The sequence below is a fragment of the Ceratotherium simum genome, chromosome 1 (assembly GCF_057802395.1).
Source record: "Ceratotherium simum simum isolate JZ-2026a chromosome 1, ASM5780239v1, whole genome shotgun sequence".
Taxonomy (NCBI): domain Eukaryota; kingdom Metazoa; phylum Chordata; class Mammalia; order Perissodactyla; family Rhinocerotidae; genus Ceratotherium; species Ceratotherium simum.
This window is the reverse complement of record NC_141900.1, coordinates 39,034,774-39,055,703: the sequence shown is the minus strand read 5'-3', so window position 1 is coordinate 39,055,703 and position 20,930 is coordinate 39,034,774. Positions and strand designations below refer to the sequence as shown.

At 37.5% G+C, this 20,930-nt stretch overlaps 1 protein-coding gene across 1 annotated transcript in view; it reads right to left on the bottom strand.

Annotated features, from left to right (window-relative positions):
• Window positions 1–20,673, bottom strand: part of COL1A2 (collagen type I alpha 2 chain) — a 35,230-nt gene extending 14,557 nt beyond the window's left edge. The window contains exons 1-30 of the mRNA XM_004431357.3: window positions 20,455–20,673; window positions 17,890–17,900; window positions 17,275–17,289; window positions 16,600–16,635; window positions 15,326–15,418; window positions 13,996–14,043; window positions 11,035–11,079; window positions 10,893–10,946; window positions 10,750–10,803; window positions 10,382–10,435; window positions 9,905–9,958; window positions 9,337–9,390; window positions 7,737–7,781; window positions 7,391–7,444; window positions 7,245–7,289; window positions 6,812–6,865; window positions 6,202–6,300; window positions 6,026–6,070; window positions 5,815–5,913; window positions 5,330–5,383; window positions 5,099–5,206; window positions 4,667–4,720; window positions 4,466–4,564; window positions 3,491–3,544; window positions 2,929–3,027; window positions 2,482–2,535; window positions 1,971–2,024; window positions 1,767–1,820; window positions 1,445–1,498; window positions 432–476 (exon numbers count right to left, since the gene is read on the bottom strand). Of these exons, the coding sequence (XP_004431414.1) occupies window positions 432–476; window positions 1,445–1,498; window positions 1,767–1,820; window positions 1,971–2,024; window positions 2,482–2,535; window positions 2,929–3,027; window positions 3,491–3,544; window positions 4,466–4,564; window positions 4,667–4,720; window positions 5,099–5,206; window positions 5,330–5,383; window positions 5,815–5,913; window positions 6,026–6,070; window positions 6,202–6,300; window positions 6,812–6,865; window positions 7,245–7,289; window positions 7,391–7,444; window positions 7,737–7,781; window positions 9,337–9,390; window positions 9,905–9,958; window positions 10,382–10,435; window positions 10,750–10,803; window positions 10,893–10,946; window positions 11,035–11,079; window positions 13,996–14,043; window positions 15,326–15,418; window positions 16,600–16,635; window positions 17,275–17,289; window positions 17,890–17,900; window positions 20,455–20,524 (1,758 nt within the window). The 5' untranslated portion in view covers window positions 20,525–20,673. The remainder of the gene's footprint in view (window positions 1–431; window positions 477–1,444; window positions 1,499–1,766; window positions 1,821–1,970; window positions 2,025–2,481; window positions 2,536–2,928; window positions 3,028–3,490; window positions 3,545–4,465; window positions 4,565–4,666; window positions 4,721–5,098; window positions 5,207–5,329; window positions 5,384–5,814; window positions 5,914–6,025; window positions 6,071–6,201; window positions 6,301–6,811; window positions 6,866–7,244; window positions 7,290–7,390; window positions 7,445–7,736; window positions 7,782–9,336; window positions 9,391–9,904; window positions 9,959–10,381; window positions 10,436–10,749; window positions 10,804–10,892; window positions 10,947–11,034; window positions 11,080–13,995; window positions 14,044–15,325; window positions 15,419–16,599; window positions 16,636–17,274; window positions 17,290–17,889; window positions 17,901–20,454) is intronic.
• Window positions 20,674–20,930: the final 257 nt, after the last annotated feature.

Genomic DNA, 20,930 nt, shown 5'->3' with positions numbered 1-20,930 from the left:
CAGACAAACTAAATCTATTTATTTTATTTTTCTTCATAAGAGCAGACTCAAGATTTCAGCTTTAGACTTTGAACATCAACATACATTGCAAAAATTGACTTTAAATCTTAGTAAGTTATTACTTTTCCTTGGCTCAGGTTGAGCCAGTCATAAATACTTCATATTTGTCTATATAAATCATTTAATATAATACATTTATTAGTTCATTTATGTTTCTTATAAACATGTGGTTTTTGAACAGGAAATATGAGCAATTAAATAAAAAAGTCTACTATCAATTCAGAAATCAACTGCTTTCTAGAGATTATGTTTGACAACTGAAGAGTGTCAGGAACTTGTTGCAAGGTCATCAATAGTTTTTAGGGGAAAGCACTACTTGTTTTAAAAACACATCACCAGAAATTTATGAAAATTAATTAAGTAACACTTACTCTTGGACCAGCAGGACCAGGGAGACCAAATTCACCAGGGAGACCCTAGGCAAAACAGGAAAATAATTAAAGCATGAAATTTATGTATGTTCTTTAAATCCACTTATGATTATGATATTTAGAAAGGTTTTGAAAGAGTGAAATAAAGCCGATAGGCTCTACCTACATGAGTGTATTTGGAGCTCAGGCTATTTAGAACAAGAGAACTTTCAGTTGTGTGTGGAAAGATACAAAAAATGAGAATTCTATTGGTATCAAAGATATATCTATCCCAGAACCTGGTATCAGAGAATTTAAGTTCCCCATTATTTAGTTATTGCTTTAAAAAAAAATGGTAAAACAGACTATCTCCTTTGATAATATGATAAATAATGATGAACAATATCAGACATTGCCTATTTTTAGCTATATAACAGACTGCTTTCTTAATAGAAATGATCATATTCTGCACATTACCTAGTTAATTGTATACCCAGTGTATCTCCTTTATTACTGACCAGCTGTCTCCTTAATGTGCCCCACTGTTGACAAAGGAGACCAGGCCACAGAATGTAACTGAATTGAGGCACATTCATCACAATTACAGAGAAAATGACTCAGAACTCATGCCCTGATTGTGCATGGCAGTGTCATGTCTGAATGCCAAGAAAAACATTAAAAGCAATTTTTCAGGGTCTAGTTTAATGGAAAATCAGTGCATTTACTTTCTCTATGGGGAAAGAAATAATTTGTATTTTAACATTACCAAGAACAATATAAAAAGTAAGGCTATTAAATGGAATGCTCATCGATATATTTTACTTCCATAATGTGATGTTTCATTCATAAAACAAAGTAATCTGAAGGAAAATGAGTAAGTTGGCTCATTCCCTCCATCAGTACCAACATATGTAAGAGTATCATTAACATATGAAATATAAAATTTCTCTTGCATATTATAATTGCACTACAGTAGGGTATTAAATGGGGAAGTCCCAAGTTTAGGGGAATTTACAATCTCTTGTTTTACTTACCCTTTCTCCTGGTTTGCCAACTTCACCAGCTGTACCTGCGGGGCCAGGCAGACCCTAGATGAAAGAAATACAAGTCTCAATCTTATGGCTATATTTAGGTGATTTGCTAATAATTGAGTTTTGGGGGAACTACTTAATATCAACATGTTCATTAACTATTGTGTGTTATTAAAGCATTACACAAAAGTTTGCCTTGAAAACATGCACCCTTCTTTGCTTCATTTCTGAAATCATGTTCTGTGTGGTGGTGGAGAGTGGTATGGTGATTTACAGCTGTATAGTCTGACCAAAGGCAGTATTCTGTATGTTTTAGTTGACTTACCTGGAAGCCTGGAGGACCAGCGGGACCCTGTTCACCTTTTCCACCTTGGACACCCTGGAAGTGATAGGAAAGATAGCATGAGTAGGGATGTATGCCACCACTGCTGTCTAGCTATATAACTTCTGGACTGGAAAAAGGAAGTCATTTTGCGGGACTAGATTTCATTTTAGGGCAGAAAAGAACATGAGCGGGAGAAATACTCACTTGTGGTCCAGGAGGTCCCTGAGCACCATTGTTTCCATCAGGACCTGGAGCGCCCTAAAATGTTTAACAGAAAGGCAGTTTAAGATGCCTCAAAGCTTTATGCGTTACCTCTTCAAAACAAGCTTGTCATTTTAGCATGAATTAAACTCATTGTGGGTTCCCTGCCAAGGCCCAAATACTGCCTATTAACTTTTGATATGGCTCACGGAAGTCCATGGACGAAGGGCAATTTATGAAGGCCAGAGAATGCTACTAGCATATTCACAGCCTTTTAATCACAAAATGAATTAAATAAAAACTAAACTAGTCCATAAATATTTTTGACTTTATTATATATTCTGATTTCTTATAGCTCACTGCCTTATAAGTGTGGTTAAAAAGAAAATTTTGTGATATTGAAAAGAATCTTGGGGATGCCATCTTGGAAAGAATGACATCAGATGGCCTCAAAGGATAGGTGTCTCCTAGGTGAATATTATACGGATAGATCCGCGTGGAAGTCAGTACCTACCCGAGCACCAGCAAGGCCAGCAACACCTTTATCGCCACTTTTGCCAGGTTCACCCTATAACAAACATTAAAGAAAACCTTACACATTTAATGTCAAATTAACCACGACAATTTTGAAATGTTAATTTCCTGCTTGCTTTGTTTTTTTCTTTTTGAGATTGCTAGTCCTTGAATTCTGTTATCTAAGGCATAATCCATCATCACGCAGTTCCACGTACAATATGGTCCACCTGTGTCTGCAGAAGCATGTGACTTAGGAGATGGATTTTTAGCAGGTGCACAAGGATACATTGGAGATCAACTTTTAATCTAGTAAGTGGCTTGTAGTTTTCCAGTATTGAAAGGAACCCCCATGAGGTAGCTAAACTGAGGCAGGAGAGAAATACTAGAGTTTTACTGAAATGTGGCAAAAAAATGCTGAGGGAGAGGCAGTTGTGGTGATTCTTACTGCGGGGCCTTTGGGTCCAGGGAATCCGATGTTGCCAGGCTCTCCTCTTGCTCCAGCTGGGCCAACTGGTCCAGGTCTGCCGTCAATACCAGGGAGGCCCTGAAACCAGAGTTTATTTAAGGTTTACTCAGCATCAACAGGGTCTCACGACCTCAGGCTTGTGATGCTGCCCTGAGATGAAACAGAATCATTTTCTGAATGCATAGGGCCTCCTGTATAAAGCATCAATAAATTATGAATCCATTTTCCTTTTCTAAATAGGATGTCAGGACACACACAGCCAAGTCAATCTCATATGTACACAATTTCCCTCTCTCCTCTCTTTCCATACCCTTGTCACTCTCTTCAATTTTCCCTGCCACGTTTTTCTTTTTCCTTCTCTTCTTTCAGTCCTGCATTCATTTGGACTCCATAATTACAATCTATTATTTTGTGCTCCCAGATGATGTATGTGACTGATATTTATTTTCAATGTGTTCATGTATAAATGAAGCACAGAATAGACTCGATAAAGGTGCAATAAGTGTCCTTGAAAATATAATGGAAAATGAGCAATACATACCGCAGGCCCTTCTTTTCCAGCTGGGCCAACATTTCCAGGAGAACCAGGGAAACCCTATAAAACAAATGAGGATGCTTTCATATTGGCACTTTCACACACATACTCGAGACTCCAATTAATTGAAATCTCACAAAAGCATTTCCCCCCTACTTTTTGTTTGCTGCCTAGGGCAAATCACTAGGGGTATTAGCCACTAGCTGGGAGGTATGAAAAGAGCTCTGAAATCTTTCTTCTTTCCAAATTTTATGCCTTTCTTTTTATTGAGTTTTAGTGCAACTGATCCGTCTACAGATAACTCAAGAAACTGTTAAGCAACATACTGTATGGGAAAAATGTATCATGTTATTTACTTCATAATAGAAAAACAAATACCTTTAGTAAGCAATTTTCAAAGTGGAATTTTTATTGCTATATTTGGTGTCTTTACTACTTGTTTATGGTACAATTACAGTTGATATTCATCCATAAGAGATAATGGAAGCAAAAAAATTACTCTATTGCAATGGATTAGAGTGTCTACAGATCTAAAGGTCATTTCTCCATAGCTGGTATGATGCTGAATACATTACAGCACTTTGGGATTGCTGGAAAAATGATTTCCCTTATGAATCTAATAAACTGATAATATATAGTCCTAATACATTTCATGAGCACCTTATATAAAACTCACGAATTGAGATAAAAGATTCATGCTGATAGGAGAATCAACCTAATTTGGATATATTAAAATAAATCTATTCTTCCAAACACCTCATAGCCATTGTTTTCAAGTAATAAACAGGAGATTTATGAACTCACCAAATTCGTAAAAATATCTACTGGGCTTTTACAAAGTTAAATTAAAAAGACAACTGTTAGCAAGTCTACTAACAAATTTACTTTTGATGTTTTTTATTGTCTTCAAATATTAATCAGCTCTTTTTAAAAAGGAAACAGTGCCAGGTATGACTTGCTCAGAATCAGTCTGAAACTTACTCGGGGTCCCATGAGGCCAGGCTCTCCAGGGCGACCAGAATCTCCACTGGGACCTCGGGCACCAGCAGGGCCAGTTGCACCACGACTACCAGCAAGGCCCTGTTAAAAAGAAGGGGGAAGAGGGGATGCTAAAGCAAATCACATACCATCCCACCAGAAGCATCAGGTTCCTTCCTGGCAAATGAGTAATGGACAACTTACCATGACACCAGCTCTACCATCAGCTCCAGGAAGACCACGAGATCCAGGACTTCCCTGTAAGAAAGTACATAAAACAGAAGAGAATTGGAGAAAATCCTTAAATCAGATAAGGCAGAGTTTATTGAAATACGGCATGCACGCAAGAAATCTTGACCCCCTAAGAGGGAGATATGAACACAAACCAGGCCAAAAAACTTCACCCAACCCCCAAAGGAATGTGTGGAGGAGGCATTCTGCAAAAGTAGGTCAACATTGTTTCCAGACCAATTTTATAACATACCAAACTGAGAGTCACTGATTTAATAAAGCAGATGGAAAGCAGATGCTTCCTTCGTCTAGAAAATGCACTCAGTAATTCTGATCATTTCCCAATGAAGGGGTGTTATCATCTGCCTCTCGTGTGTCTGAGTGTCAAGAGCATTTGGAACCTACTCTCAGTCCAGGAGGTCCTGCAGGGCCAGTGGATCCAGCTTCACCATTGGGGCCTCTCTTTCCTTCTTCACCACTGGGACCAGGAGGACCTTGGGCTCCAACAGAGCCCTGTTTAATGAAAAAAACAAAAGAAGGGGGAACAGGAAAAATAATTTTTATGTCATATCCAGCTAGAGAAAATGGATCAAAAGAGTAATAATTTCATAAAATTGCGATTATAGAACTACTTACAGGCTCACCCTTGTTACCACTCTCTCCTTTGGAACCAGCTGGACCAGGCTCACCCTAGGATCCAACACGAAACAGTGGTCAAATGACAAACATCTGTCACACCTCTCTCACAGACAAACATCTTGGAATATTTATGGATCAAGGTAAAGAGAAGCTCAAATTCTCTAAGAAATGTGCCCACTTCATATTTAAATGACTTATAGGGAAATGGTCTTGGTTGCAAGTACATGACTGATATCACAGAAATGTGCCTCAATGACCTTTGGTAATGTTCTAAGACAGCAGGAGGGGTGTGTCTGTGTGTGTGTTAAGAGAGGGAGGAAGTGTACATATATGTATGTGCACTGATAGAAGAAATGCAAACTAAAAATGCTAAGAAAGGAAAAAATTAAAATGATAAAACTAGAAGAGTAAGTCTAGTGGTGATGAAATGATGGTAGAGCTAGTATTTCAGGATGATGGAAGCCACAGCCATGACCACTTACAACGAGTCCTCTGGCACCAGTAGCACCAGCAGCACCAGCAGGGCCAGGAATACCCCGGGGTCCAGGGAGGCCAGGAGCCCCAGCAACACCGGGCAGGCCCTGGGAAGGAAACACAGTGTAGTCCATCATGAGGTGATTGGCAGGAGATGCATCACTCATTAAAATGCTTTGAAACCACAGCAGCACATTTTAGCCACGCCCATATACTCACAGCAGCACCCTTAGCACCAGCAAGGCCGTTGGCTCCAGGGTTACCCTATGAGGAAAAGGAAGGGAGAAGGATATCTGTTAATAGGAATATTTCTGTTCTTCTTTGACCTCATGTTCATTCATTTTTGTTTTTTTTGCTTTCTTTCACTCAATGAGGTTAATGATAAGGCTACTTACAGGAGGTCCAACGGGCCCAGAAAGACCCGGAAGACCCACTTCACCACGGGGACCCGCGGGACCAGCAGGACCAGGGTTACCAACAGGTCCAAGTTCACCCTAAAGAGAGAATGACACTGAGATATAAGCCAGCAAATGCTGGCATATCTCTGTTTTTAGGACACCAAGTTATATGAATTTCTCCAGAAATTCATAGACTCATTTCCCTTATCTGGTTTGGTACCACAAGATTATCTTTGAGTTCCTATTTTCCTGGCCTGCTTCCGCCATCTTGGCTACCACTGCTATCTTCACCTACCTCTGTCTTTCTGTGGTAGAGACTCTGGTCCTCAGTTGGTCAGTCCTGACTAGTTTGGGAGTGTACCCCAGAGGGGTCCCATGGAATCAATTTCCCTTTTGCCGTCTATATCTATGCTCATAGTGCTCAAGTGCAGAGATGATCTACTTCAAGCTTGGAGTGAGAAAACTGGTCATTCTATATCCATTTTGAAGGAGGGACTAATTAAAATACCTGTTCTGTAATTATCTCTAGCTGCAAGCACAGTCCCTATATTTCACATCACAATAAAAGGTTTATCAAACTAATGACAAAGGTCACTGGTGTTTTTACCTTGGGGCCAGGGGCACCTGGAAAGCCTGGAGGGCCAGCAGACCCGATGGGACCCTGAAATCAAAGTAGAAGATAGTAAGAATTTTCCTCTCAGTAAATTAACAACAACAAAACAACAGAAGATTGAAATGGCTTAGAGTGGCTTCATCCTATTTAACATTGGCAAAGGGCAAATGGACAGCTAGTCTGTTATTACTATCTTATCAAACGGAAGACACTGAAGGTATCCAAGGTAGGGTAGATTTTACTTCATATATATCTCAAAACCCCCAAGGATAGTATAGTAGTACTTATAAATGGAAGCTTCAAAGCACCTCATAGAATATTTGGTAAAGTGTCTAAAATAGTATTATTTCGTAGGAAATTAATAAAGAAGATAGCTCCCATCCCACACTCTCCCACCCCTTCCAAATTCTTCAGTGTCAAAACTTACAGCAGGACCCACAGGACCCACACTTCCATCACTTCCACGGGCCCCCTATGAAGAAAATAAAGAGAAAAAGTCAAGTGGAAAGTTAAATGGCAGTTATCAGAAAATTTTTTAAAAGGATAAAAATGAACAAAAATGGAAACACTCACAGCTGGTCCAGGAGCACCAACACGTCCTCTCTCACCAGGAAGCCCACGGGCTCCCTAGAAGCAGAAATATTTTCAATGAAATCCAGAATGCTAATTTAAAAAAAGTTACAGGCATCATTTGCTTTGTCCAATTTCCAACATGTGCAAGAATCCACTAGAAATAAATAGGTCTTGTTCTAATTCCAAATAAAAGGTAATCGATTTCAATTAAGTATGCAGAAGGCTATTAGAAAAATAGCAAAGAATACAATGCCAAGGGAAATAGTAATTAGGAAAAACATTAAAGAAGTTCCAGCTTGCAAAGAGTTGACACATTTAGATTTACAACAAAGTAATAAATACTTACTGCTTGACCTGGAGTTCCATTTTCACCAGGGGCACCAGGTTCACCCTACATGGAAAAGAAAGATTGGGTTTTTGTTCATTACATATGTGGATTATTTTTTTCTCATTGGGTAATTTTTACTCTATTATTTCCATTTGAACCACTCATATATTTTGTAGCATTTCTTACACATATAGACTGTTTCTCATTTATGCCAAACACATAAATTTAAAAATTTCTAAAATAAAGGTTTTTATTTGGGTGGTACCACATATCATAGTACTAGGGAGATGTGGTTAATGGAGTGTTACTTACCGTCTCCCCAATTTTGCCCTTAGATTTTGGATATCATTTAGACTAGGAATGATATGTTAGGAATTATATCATAAAAAGAGAGGGCACAGGATAAATTTGCTTTCAATATAACCATATTTACCCTCTTTAAAGTTATTTTGAACACTTCATATTTTCATTTTTGTAAAATATGCGTGAAAATTTAAAGCCTCATAATATTTTTTACAGCTGTCTTATTTACTTCCAATCTATATTCTTGAGTAAAAATCATGGTGGTGGTGGTAGTGGTGAGGCAATTTAATACAATGGCACATGTAAAAGAACTTTCCTTCAAGATATTCTGATTTAGACACGGAAGAAACATAGTCTGAGAGACCATTTAAGGACCCTTCATTTCTAGAATTCTATGTGAAGTGTATTCTTTGGGAACAAGCTCTAGTGTGGGGGTCAGGACTTCTAGCCTATGCCCTTCTAACTACTAGATGTGTGACTTTGGGCAAGTCACTCACTCTCTCTAAGCCTCAGTTTCCTTCATCTGCAAAATGAGGAAGTCTCCAAAGCTCCTTGCAAGAGCTAACATTTTATGATGCTGTGATTAGTAGTCTGAGCTATTATATTAGGCTCTTGGGAGAATGAGTTTGACCTTATCCATTTGTGTGGCAGCTGGAAAGTTAGAACAGATTCTCCATATTCATGTTCATTTCTGGTCCCGCTGGTATTCCTTACTCATTAATTTGTAATTACGTTGGTATTCACTTTAATATCACATTATCTCCTTAATAGGAGAGAGAACATTTTATAGTTGAAAACGCTGTCAAAGAAGAGCCTAGCCAAGAGATAACACACTTCTGAGACTTTAATTACCTAATTAAAAATTTTTTGAGTGTGCACAGATAAATCACAGGAAAGAGGTTGAAAAGTGTATTGTGACATGAATGTATCTATCTAATTAGTGCACGGCAAAGGAGAATTTACAGTTTAAAATAACACACAGTGTTCTAATATCTGACTATATGTTTATTTACTTTCCTTTTGGCTGCAGAGATCAACGGAAATTATAGGAGGAAAGGAAATAGAGGAAGAAACTACTAGCATCATTTTTTTAATCTCAATTGTTTAACAGATATTGAATTAAATAAATATTACTAATAGTTGGCCTTTTGTCACAGAATCCCATAGTCCCCACCATTGAGGGATTTGCAGTATAGAAGAGGAAAGAAGATACTCTTTAGAATCCGAGTAGCCTTCAGTAAAAACATACTTTCTGATGGTGATGGGGAATTACAATGAATTGTTTTAAAAACAAGGCTTCTGATTTAATATCTACCTTCACACCTGGAGCACCGGGCTGTCCCTTCAATCCATCCAGACCGTTGTGTCCCTGAAAGGCAAATGCTTATTGTTAAAATGTTGTTCCATTAAACTGCTTGGTCAAATCACACATCTTATATATTTGCAGTTAATATCTCCAGGGTCAATCTTGTGACTGCTTCAGTAGAATGAAGCCCCTGTGCTCCAGCTCCAGGCAAACTTGCTCCATTGCCCTAGGTAAGTTACGTAGCCTTCCTGCACTTGAAAGGGAAGGATGTAGACTAGATGCTTCTCTTACATCCTTTCCATCTTTAATAATTTTATGATCTCCAGATGGTTGTAAATATCTCAAGTCATATGCATTTTTATACTGCTTTCTCTGTAGGGATCCTCATTTCTTGGAAGTTATGAACAGACTGAAAAAACTATACCCCACTTTACTTTCTAGCGATCTCACTCTTTGCCACTCTGGCAAACCCCAGAAATTTGGAAGCAAGTACGTGTCACCTAGAAGTTTCAATATAGTTGAGGTTTTTCCTAAAAATAATCAACATTTTCTCTCACAGGGTCAAGAATGTGCTCACCCTAATGCCCTTGAAGCCAGGAAGTCCAGGAGTTCCGGGGAAACCACGAGCACCCTAAAAAAGTAACACAGAAGAAGATGAAGAATGTTTTTCTTCTAAATAAAAAGACAGTGATGTCTTCCCTCCAAAGTATTTCTTCTTATCAAAGTTTAAACTTGGAATCAAAGACTAGTATATTTTTAAGCACAGAACAGTAAATTAACTTGTTCTCATTTGAGTAACTAATACTATGGTATTTGTAGAAAACATGATTTAGTCATTTAGAGTTTGCTTGCTGTCATTAATATTACATTATTTGCATTAATAAAAACTGTATGCATTCTTAACTAGGCTCCTTTATTTGTCGGAAGCCGTCAATAAGTGTTACAAGTATGCAGACATCTATGTTGCCATTTAGATGGATTCTAGTTTTAGCAACTATCTTACATGCAAGATGCCTCTGATGTTTGGACTATCTGCTGTTGTAAAAAGTCTTACCTGTGGTCCAACAACTCCTCTCTCACCAGGTCGTCCGGGTTTTCCAGGGTGACCCTAAAACATGAAAGTGTCATAGGGTAAGGTTTTTCCTGGTAAACAGATGAAAGTGGGGGCATCTGGGTTTTTATAATAGTGGAAAAAGCCATCACATAAAAATGTGGATCCAAATATATATTTAAATAACAATTATATTTCCTTAAATACAATAAACCTAATTAACATGTCATTAAAATATTATTTTCCATATGGGGACAATTATGTTAGGCATGTTCAGCTCTTGGCATAATACTTAATTTGAATCTAGAAATTCTCGTTGAGGCAGGAGTATTTAAATGGTGTTTTGGCAATGCTTAAGAGTAAATACTTACATCCTCACCAGCCTTGCCAGGAGGGCCAGGTGGACCACGAGCACCTGCAGGACCCTAAGAAAACAGGAGACCCATCATTTTGTTAAGGCTATATTAATAAATTTCTTGAAAAAAAATGATCACAAAGGGGGAAATGTACTCACAGTTTGACCAGGTTCACCAGGCTCACCAGCAGGTCCTTGGAAACCTTGAGGGCCCTAAAAGAAAACAGTATGTCATACTCCAAGCCTTTATTTAATTCTCTGTCTTTTTACATAAGAGAGATTACCAGCTTTCAGTACTTACGGGGGCTCCAGATGCTCCAGGAGGGCCTCTAGGTCCCATCAAACCCTGTAAAGAGGACAGGTATAGGGAGCACCGATAAGTTCTCATGGCCTTGGTTAGAGCTAGAAAGGACTAGCTTAGTAGTATCATAGACATTTTGTGATGGACAGATGAACAGAATTGTTCTGGTTTTATTTCATAGTTTTTGTCCCTCCCAAGGAAACATTTAAGGACCCAAGTTTCCTCCACTATTTCCCTCCCTTTGCTTTTCCTCTTCTCCTAACCCAAATCAGCAGAACTCAATGTGAAGTGGATGGGGTGGCCACAGGTTCCTTAGAGTTGTGCACAGCAGACATATGGAGATAGTTCTAAGGCAATGAAGTGAAACAGTCTATGCACAGTACAGAATATACAGCTGCTTTCTATGCAGCCGAACAAGCATTTCCATTTGGATTCCCTTGATCATATGTCATCTCCCCATGTCATCCTTAGCTAAGAAATTGATATTTTTATTGCCACAAGGGGCATAAATTGAAAAGGATCAAAAGTCCTTCTTAATGATTGGAGAGAGGTTTGTTATAACCTTATAGCTCCTTTAAGGGCTGTTGCTGACTGATGAAAATGTCAAACAAAAGGGAATGTAATGAGGGGTGAAGGAAAAATAAAATATTATTGAAATATCCTACTGCAAGAGTCTATTATTATGATATTATTATTGAAAATATGGCCCAAATGTCAGCAGATTGTTCTTCCTTTTGTTCTTCATTCCGTAGCACACAAGCAGAGTAAAACAGTGTTACTAGTTTGCAAGCTAAATACACATTCTTGACTCCCCTTTGCAGGAATCAACGCCTGTGCAAGCTCTTCTGTAGGGGCCTGTTCCTCTAATGCTGAAAATATTGCACAGACAAGTCTTGAGAAATCTGTTCATGACACATCAACCACGGGGGCTCTGCAGTCAAGCCTGCCCCACTGTACTAATGCCTAGAGTGAAATAATAAGGATTTTATTAAAAAGCACATCATTCTAATTATAAGAATTACTTATTTGGTTTTAGAAATTGCTTCAACATTAAAAGAAACTGTCACTTTTCAATGAAAATAATTTTTTAGGCATACATTAAAAGTAATTTTCTTTGACATCATGATTTTTTAATTATATTTATTCATTTTTCCATGTATTTGCAACAATTTCATTTACATAATAGGTAGTGTATTTTGTGGAGGCTGTGAGACAGACGATGATTACTCATTAATTCAGAGAAGAACCCTGTGGGGTTTTATAGTTATTGATTTCCCAACATGGAAAATTATTTTAATACTTTATTGCTTCCTGTATTTCCTATTTGTGAAACACATATCTGTTGATTACATATGTCTGTGAATGTATGTGGATGTGTAAGCTGAAATTATATTTCACCAATATTTAAAAGTAAAACACTCTGCTTTAGGCCTCCCAGAGAGATGTTCCAAACTCAGGGGAATCTGAAATCCATATTAATTTTCCGGGCTTATGTAGGCTTTTTTATTAGTGCTTTACCGTTTTTTTCCCTTTAACTTATTCTTGAGATAAAGGTACTGCTTTAAAACTGACTCATGTCCAGCATTAGCTGAAATGGCTAATTTCAAATATCCAATATAAACAAAGCCAAAAGAAAATCACTACTTCTTCATTTCATATGAATGTTTTAAATTACCAGGAAAAGTCAGGAAATTGGAAATCATCAATTAAAGGCATATTACTTCTCAAGTGAGAGTTTTAATTTACAGAAAATATTATCTTGCCCTTACAGTGTGTTAGCTTATTGTGGACCATTAGCTTCGGCAGAACATCTTTTGAAGATAGAGCACTGAATGCATCGTCCAGGTAAAATTTATATTTTAAAGACCATGTTAACTTGGGACAGATAAATACCTTTGTGTGGAAGTGATTTTAATTAAAATCACTAAATTGTGTGTGCATGTGTGTATTAAACTGTGGTGTTTAAATAACTTAACGTTTTTGCTTCTAGCAATTTTTCCCTCTATTTTATACCTACTAGTAAGTATTCTGCATGCTCATATCAGTTTTTTTCCCTAACTCATCTCATAATGCTTGTTAGAAGGTTCACTTGTTAAAGATAGACCATCATGATCGTAATCACATCTGAAACTTTTCTAAATGTTGTTCAAATTATAGGATATATTGCTGAATATTTTGCTGAGTGATATAAGTGCTTAATTTTACTCATATTCTCTCCTATATTGATTTATAATTATACTTAATAGACTAAAAAAGGCATTCTTATCAAAATGGATAAAAAGAAACATTTCCTGTATTGTTAACTCCTTGAGGGAGGATGAGAATCTGTCATATTCACTGCTATCTCCCCAATGCATAACACAGCTTGGGGCTCATCGAAGGCACTTTATAAATATTTGTTGAATAAATTAGTGTTTTATTCAAGTACTAGACACCTGAGCCATGATGTCGTTGAATATCAGACATCTTGCTTGGTGGCTAGTCCTAGTTCTGTCATGAACCACCCACATGAACTTGGGGAAGGGCTTAAAAATCTAGCTATAAAACGAATGGGCTGGACTAGAACTGGTTGATCCTTTCCAGCAAGTTGATAGAACTTAATAGTTCTGCATCTATAAGGGTTGCTTAAAATTCTAAGCAATGTTAAAGAGCGTAAAAAAGTTATCCGAGTTATTGCCCTTTTGAATTAAATTGATTTACCTAAGTTATGGTTGCTATGTCCAGAGATTATTTCTTGGATACAAATATCTGATCTATCCTAAGGCGGCATCTTTGTGAAGAAAACTGAACCCCCTAACCTAGGCTTAGATTTTCATAGATTCGAAGGCAAAAAGAGTTGCTGCTTTTATCTAAGTACTGAGTATAAACTTAGGTACTACATAAAGGGCAATGTGAAATTTAACATAAAATAAATTCTCTATTCAGTATTTTTTTGGCTAAGATAGACAAAGATAAGCATACCATTGGTCCAGGGCCAACTCCTTTTCCATCAAACTGAGCAGCAAAGTTCTAGAGGGGAAAAAAACCATATATTTTATATATATATATAATAATTATAGTCCATGTAGTTCATTGTCTCATTCTACTCGTACAGATTTTTCCATTGTTTGAAAGTGAGCAACATTTTTGATACAATTATTAGTTTGGAATTCCATATTCAGCTAAATTCCTAAAAAGTCAGGTGAAATACCAGTTTAAAATTTAGTCCACACCTAGTGTGAGGTGGGGAGCTTCCCTCCCTTATTTTTTGAACCCTTTCCTGTCCTGTTAACCCTCTCTCTCCTTTCCCCACCCACTACCTCTACACTGAGGAAGAGATTTCTAAACTTTTAAACATTACTGAGGGCCCCTTATAAATAAGCAGAGATCAGGAGGACAACTTTGCCTTTCCATCTGTTCCCCTGCTCCTCCAGAACCACACAAAATGGCTAAGAGACCTTTTTCTTGCTGGAGTTTCAAAAAGGATATAAAGAATTTTAAAGTTTAGAAGAAAATTAAATTAAAATGCTCCTTGGAAGATTAAACTTTTAAAAAATAGTTCACAGTAATAACTTTACTGTTAGAGATCTCTCTTATAGTGGTAGATCTATTAAAGAAGGTGCTTTTTAATACACTCAGTAGATAAGCAATCATAATAAGATCTTTGGGGGAGAAAGGTCTTATTTTACTGGCATACAGTGGGGTATTAGAATCAGGCTTCTGAGTCATAGTGCTAACCAATTAAGCAACTATGTTTTCCTTCCTGCAGTGAGGCCATTTGGCACTCATGCCATTGTTAAAGACATAAAGCTAAAAGAAGATATTAATGAAAAAGGCAAATGTACTTTTCTCAAATTAGTTTCAAGCAAATTAAACCTAAAGCTGCTTTGAATATCGGTTCAGCAGACTTCAAGCCAAGGAGAATAGAAAGAGTAGGATGTTTGTGAAATTACTTAAGATCAGGGATTTCACTTACAATTCAATCTAATCAAAATCTTTAATAATGCAACACCTCTTATTTGTTCCCTACTGATAAAAGATATTAAATCCCCAAATTAAATAATGGTTGTGAGGGCTGCAGCCATCTTCAGTGAACACAAACGTCAGTCCTGTAATTGACAAGGGTTCACAAAGAGAAGGGCAAAGCAGAATCCTGAATGAAGAAACCAAAGTAATGAAATAAAATATACTAATATCCAAATAGCAGACTCTCCCTTAACCGCTAAAAATAAATTCCACAATGAGCCTTCTTCCAATAGAGGTATAAGAAACCGAAGTTAGCTAAAAGTTCACAATATTTAAAACACCTTACCCCGCCAAGACCAGGGGGGCCAGGAAGACCAGGTGGACCAGGAGGGCCTGGGATACCATCGTCACCATCTCTGCCTGGTGGGCCTGGTGGACCCTGTCGTGTAAGAAGTGAATTAGGTCAGCGTTAGACAGACCCTGTAGAAACCTATACGTGAAAAAAGGAGACCTAAGAATACATGTGGTAAGATCAGTTGTTCAGGCCTTTCAGTGTGCAAGTGGTGTGGAAATTTAATGTGCCATCATTGTCACTGATTGAAATTGACTTATGACATGGGTCTATTTTAGACGGAGGTTTAGTAAGTGATATACGAAGAAGACACAAGACTGGTTAGTTCCTCTAGGAAGAGGAATATCCCAGCCATTGAATATTAATTCATAATGGAGCACCAGTATTCAAATAAAGATAGAAATTATACCTAAAGTTTATTATTCTACAAACTTCATGTGGTTAACAGTGCACAGTGATGTGCTATGTATATTGATTGTCAGTATCTGACTGCGATGAACTTATTCAATTGTTTTGCTATGTTATGTGTGAATAGTAGAGTAATTGAAATGATAATTAACAAAGTCATTTTATCATAGGGTAATCCTGTGATAAAATCCTGCAGATTTCCTACCATTAACACTATTTATGTTGTTAAAGTAATTTATTGACATCATGCTACCTCTAATAGATTGTATGAGTGGAATACATTTAAGTCTGCACTTCCCGATAGATATTAGATATAGGTATTTATATATTGGCAAAAGTGTCATATAAAGCAAAAACCATGTAGTTATACATGCCATACAAGCATAGCAAGGAGAGCTAAGAATACATGAACAAAACGTAAGCCTACCTTGTATATTTATGAATTTAGACAGAAAGATGTTGTTGACTGCTGTTTCACTACTATTCCCAGGCTACATAAGAGATCTTACTTGAAAAGCAAATAAAACACGCTCAAAAGAGGACTGTGTGGTGGTAGGTAGATACATTTCTACTATGTATGTGTTGGACAAGTCTACTAAAAAGAAAGAAAGATAGACCATGCGAAGAATATGGCTGTCTGCAATAGTTTTGCTTTTTTAAAGGATAATCTTGACCTAAAAAGAATATTGATTGTATATAATAATGCTTATTTGTCTCTTGTGTAGCGCATTATCTGCTTAAAAGGTAGTGCAATTATCCGGATACATAATATTCTCATAAATTGTCAGTCTCTTTTAGTTTCTAATATGTAGTTATTGAAATATGGGCCAAAGCTCTTTCACAGTTCAAAAATTACACACCCTTTCTCCACGTGGTCCTCTATCTCCTGTTGGGCCCTACAAGGAAGAAGCAAACAGCACAATAATAAACGGCTATGCAATTTCCAGTGAACGAGCAAAGCATTCTTGATAATAATTAGTCGGTAAGACTGATCTAACAATGTTATTAGATAGTAGCCATAAAAATGGCACAATACAATATATAAAAGTATATTGTTTCTATTATATTACACGTGATTTTTTCAAACTGGGAGATTGGAGGCTGTAGTCTCTAGTCATTAGGCCAATATTTTTTAACTACTATTTTTAGAAAGATTTCTATAGATAAAATTACCATTTTATTACATCGTTAACAGCATATTTATATAGTCAAAGCCTTTTAAAATAAACTTTCACTTACTACCTATAATTAACATAATACTCATTCTATCTCCGGAATAAAAACAAGTCTTTTTTTCTTTAGTATGTAAATCACCAGTTTGCATAATATAAGTGTAATTAGAGATGACTCTGGAAGATAATAAAGTTTTGATATCTTAAATATCAAAGGTACTTTATTTTGTGGTTTAGCTAATGCATATTCATATGGGCAAAATCTTGACAAAGTATTTTCCTTCTATAGTATACTATAAATTTAGTTAAATTATAATTATCTCTGATCATTTTAGATATTATGGAGAAGTATTAGACTCTTACCTTTCCTGCAGTTGCCTAGAAAAGAATAAGTTAAAGATTATTACGAGGAAAATTGTCTATGTGTATTTTAAAATGGCTCCCATTTCTGTGTAGTATACAAATATATCTACAGAGTATATATATTGTGCATTACTATTATCTTAATATTTCAAAGAACAATTTTAAATTTTACTAATAAAATAAAATACGTACAGAACCGAAATATATACTTATCTGTGATTATGCCTCAAATTCAATTCATGAGCTAACGATTTGTTCATAATATTCTTGCAAATGATTCCAATGGAGCGACAAGATTCTCTAGCTCCGTGAAGTCTTCTGCTTTGTAGTAGCTGATGCTAAACCCAAACTTCTCCTGGATTATTTACTCTCTATTTCTTATGAGTGTTCTTATGAGGGTGGTCTTATTCAGTAGTCCCGCCCATTTTGGAAATTGGCGTGGGTACTTTCTAAGGCAGCCAGAAAGGTTTGACTACCATAATTCTTGATGATTTTCTTGGAAATCCAGGTTGGTCAACATCAATGTAGCCTCCCCTTCCTTCCCCAGAGAAGACATTACTGTGGCCAAGGCAATCCAAGTATGAAAAAACAAATTCTAAAAATAATTTTACTTACCTCTTGTAAAGCTGTAGAAGAAAGAGGAAAGTAGGAAATAGTTATTAGTATCATTTTATTGATCAATAGCAGTGATTAACAAATATATTAGTCTATAAAATTGACTTACCTAATTGAAGGACCAATTGTATTTTTTTATTAAGAATATTCTAATGACTTGGAAATTATGCAGGTCAAAAGCATGGCAGGGATCAGCAGTGATTCATTTGCAATATTAATATGTAAATATATGTTGAATTAAATTGTTAATTATTTACTATTTTATAAATGCTGTGAAATATTAATGTGTCTGAAGGATATTTCTAATGCTGAGTAATTAAATTGGTAAATTGCACAGGTGGATTGCTGAATTGAGCAAGACTAGTAGATTGATGAGGAAATAATTTATGGTTTAGATAATTTTATACTTAAATACTTATACTTAAAAATCTAAAAAAGGGAAAATTTAGGGAAGTATCTTACCTAAAGTAGACTTTGTTTTTCATAAAACATTAAAGTTACTTAGTACTTTACTGAGTTTGTACCATTTCTAATGTCCTTTTTCAAAAGGTCTAATTTGCAAATTATTCACTATGATAATAGATTCATTCAGACATCTGAAATTTTACTTTAAATTGGTTCACTTAAATTAGGCAAGGTCATTTTACCAATATGTATCACTTTTGTTCCTGAGAAGAAATTGCTCCGTATAAATGGAAAAACTGTGGATTAAAGATCTTGAAAAATAACGGGAAAAAATGTACTAAAGCAATATCCCCTCCGCCATAATTGCTCTAAGTCCTTAAAGACTGAATTCCTCTCCTATGGTATAAAAATTATAGGGTAACACAGGATATAAGTGTGGCCAAGCTGGCAACAAGTTGAATCACCCCTAAAAATTGCTTTAATTAGGTGGCCAAGAAGTGTGTCATTTGGAGTGAGAACATCTGTTGCCACAGTCACAATTCCAGAGGGCGGACCACATCCAGCACTGACATTTAAGGGCAATTTATGAGAATTACTTTTAAATTAGGAAAATGGTATGTTTACTTCATTGTGTCCATCAGTAGGAAGAATAATTATGCCTGGACTTGATTAACGGAAGTCTGTCTGATTTTGGAAATTTGCCTTTTAATTACTCAGACTGAGCCATTCTGAAGAATATGTGTTTGGTGACTTTTATTCCAGCCCGTGGTTGGCTGTGGATCAGAAGATGAGCTGCCTTTTGTACATTCAAACTTCCCTAGGTCTGTTTTCATCTTTTCTCTAGGAATCAATGTTTTCCCCCTACCCTCAGATCTCATAAAAAAGAACTTGGTAATGTGAATTTGTTCAATGCAAATACTCCTTAGTATCCACAGTAGGGTGTATACTAAAGTGGATGAAGGGAGAGAACACATGCAGAAATGTATCAGTAATGATGCCATGGTAGACACCGTGGCATGTGGGTGGAGCAAACTTTGGAGTGTTGGGTGTGGCCAGACACCCCTCATCCCCCATCCAGTCAACATCTTTGTCTTGTAATTAGGCAGCCATTTTCAAGACAAAAACGGACTGATTTTCTTTATGCTGTCTTGACTCGGAGGTCTGGTCATAAGACCTACAGCTGGAAAGTGGCTTTGCAATCCATCTAATCTCTATCCCTCATTTTAGAAAAGGCTGTTTGACTTGCCCAAGGTCACACGGTAAATTAGTGGCAAAGTCATGGGAAAAACCCTGGTCTCTTGAGTTTCAGATCAGTGTTGATATTTCCCAACTTGCTGTGTTTGAATTTCTGTCGGTGAGAACACGTTGAAGAGGTAACTCTCAGGCTCAACAAAAGCCAGAGCAGATTTTAGTTAAATAATGTTACCATTTCCATGACCAGGTAATGAATTGAGAGGCTAATTTTACTTTTCAGAATGTATCCATTCCACGTAGCATCCATTTGCCTTCCCAGGATACACTGACTAGTTATTGGGAATGGCTTCAATTAGAAATGCAGATCACCTCTCTGTAAGACGTGTAGAGTCTTGAATGGGGATTCAATTAGCCTAAGGCCTGGTCCCCTGTGCTTTCATTGTCCTCCCTCCAGAGGGCGCCTCATAGTCATCATCATCGGGACAAGTCTTAAAACGTCCAGTAAAGAAAAGCCCTTCGGGGGCGAATTTTATATCACTAAATTAAAGGGCTTTCTAAAGCAGGCCTCGAGTTTTACAAGGTGGGCATCAGTGTTGTTATGGGGCCTGTTAGACGGAGGCCCTTGAGTTCCTTCATCACGTCAGTTGTTAATATCCTTAGGGAAAAGACTTTCTGCTCCCCTTGAGCTTCACTAACTGGAGAAGCCAGATCAAGTTACAGTCTCACTCCGCGTTCAGAAGAGTTAAGAGAAGTTTCCTAACTTTTGGCGCGAGTCGAGCCTTTTATGCTTCCATGTTTCAAGTAATTTCCATGTTTGTTACCAATGCCGGCGTTTCTCCACATGCCAAAGAGCCTTCCCTCCAAGCTGTACCTAGGACTCAGTTTAGGCTCTCCTTTTTCAGACCAGGGTGCCCACCCATCTAACCTCTCTCCCCCGTCTGCCCCAAAGAAGCCGAAGGCACTTACATTGGCATGTTGCTAGGCACGAAGTTACTGCAAGCAGCAACAAAGTCCGCGTATCCACAAAGCTGAGCATGTCTACCACTTAGACATGCAGACTCCTTGTGTCGCAGAGCCCCTGGGTCACCGGCGGAGGTATCACCTGGCGGGCGCTGGCATGCAGTCGTGGCCAGCACCTCCAACTTAGCCGAAACCTCCTGCCGCCTTGGTGCTAAAATAATAAAGCCCGGATCTGCCCTATTTATACGGCCAAAGTTTCCCTGGCCCGAGGGTGCCTCCAAAAGCTCCTCCACCAATGGGAGGGCTGGGGCTGGGGGCCCGGGCAGCCACAGCTGGGAGGAGACTGCGGGGGCGCAGAGGAGGGAGCGAAGGGGGAAGGGACGTGGCCACGGGGCTGGCTTCTTAAATTGGTTCCATTCTTTTTGAGGACGTGGACACTTTTGAGGCTTTCAAGGGGAAACTCTGACTCGCTGTCTGCATAC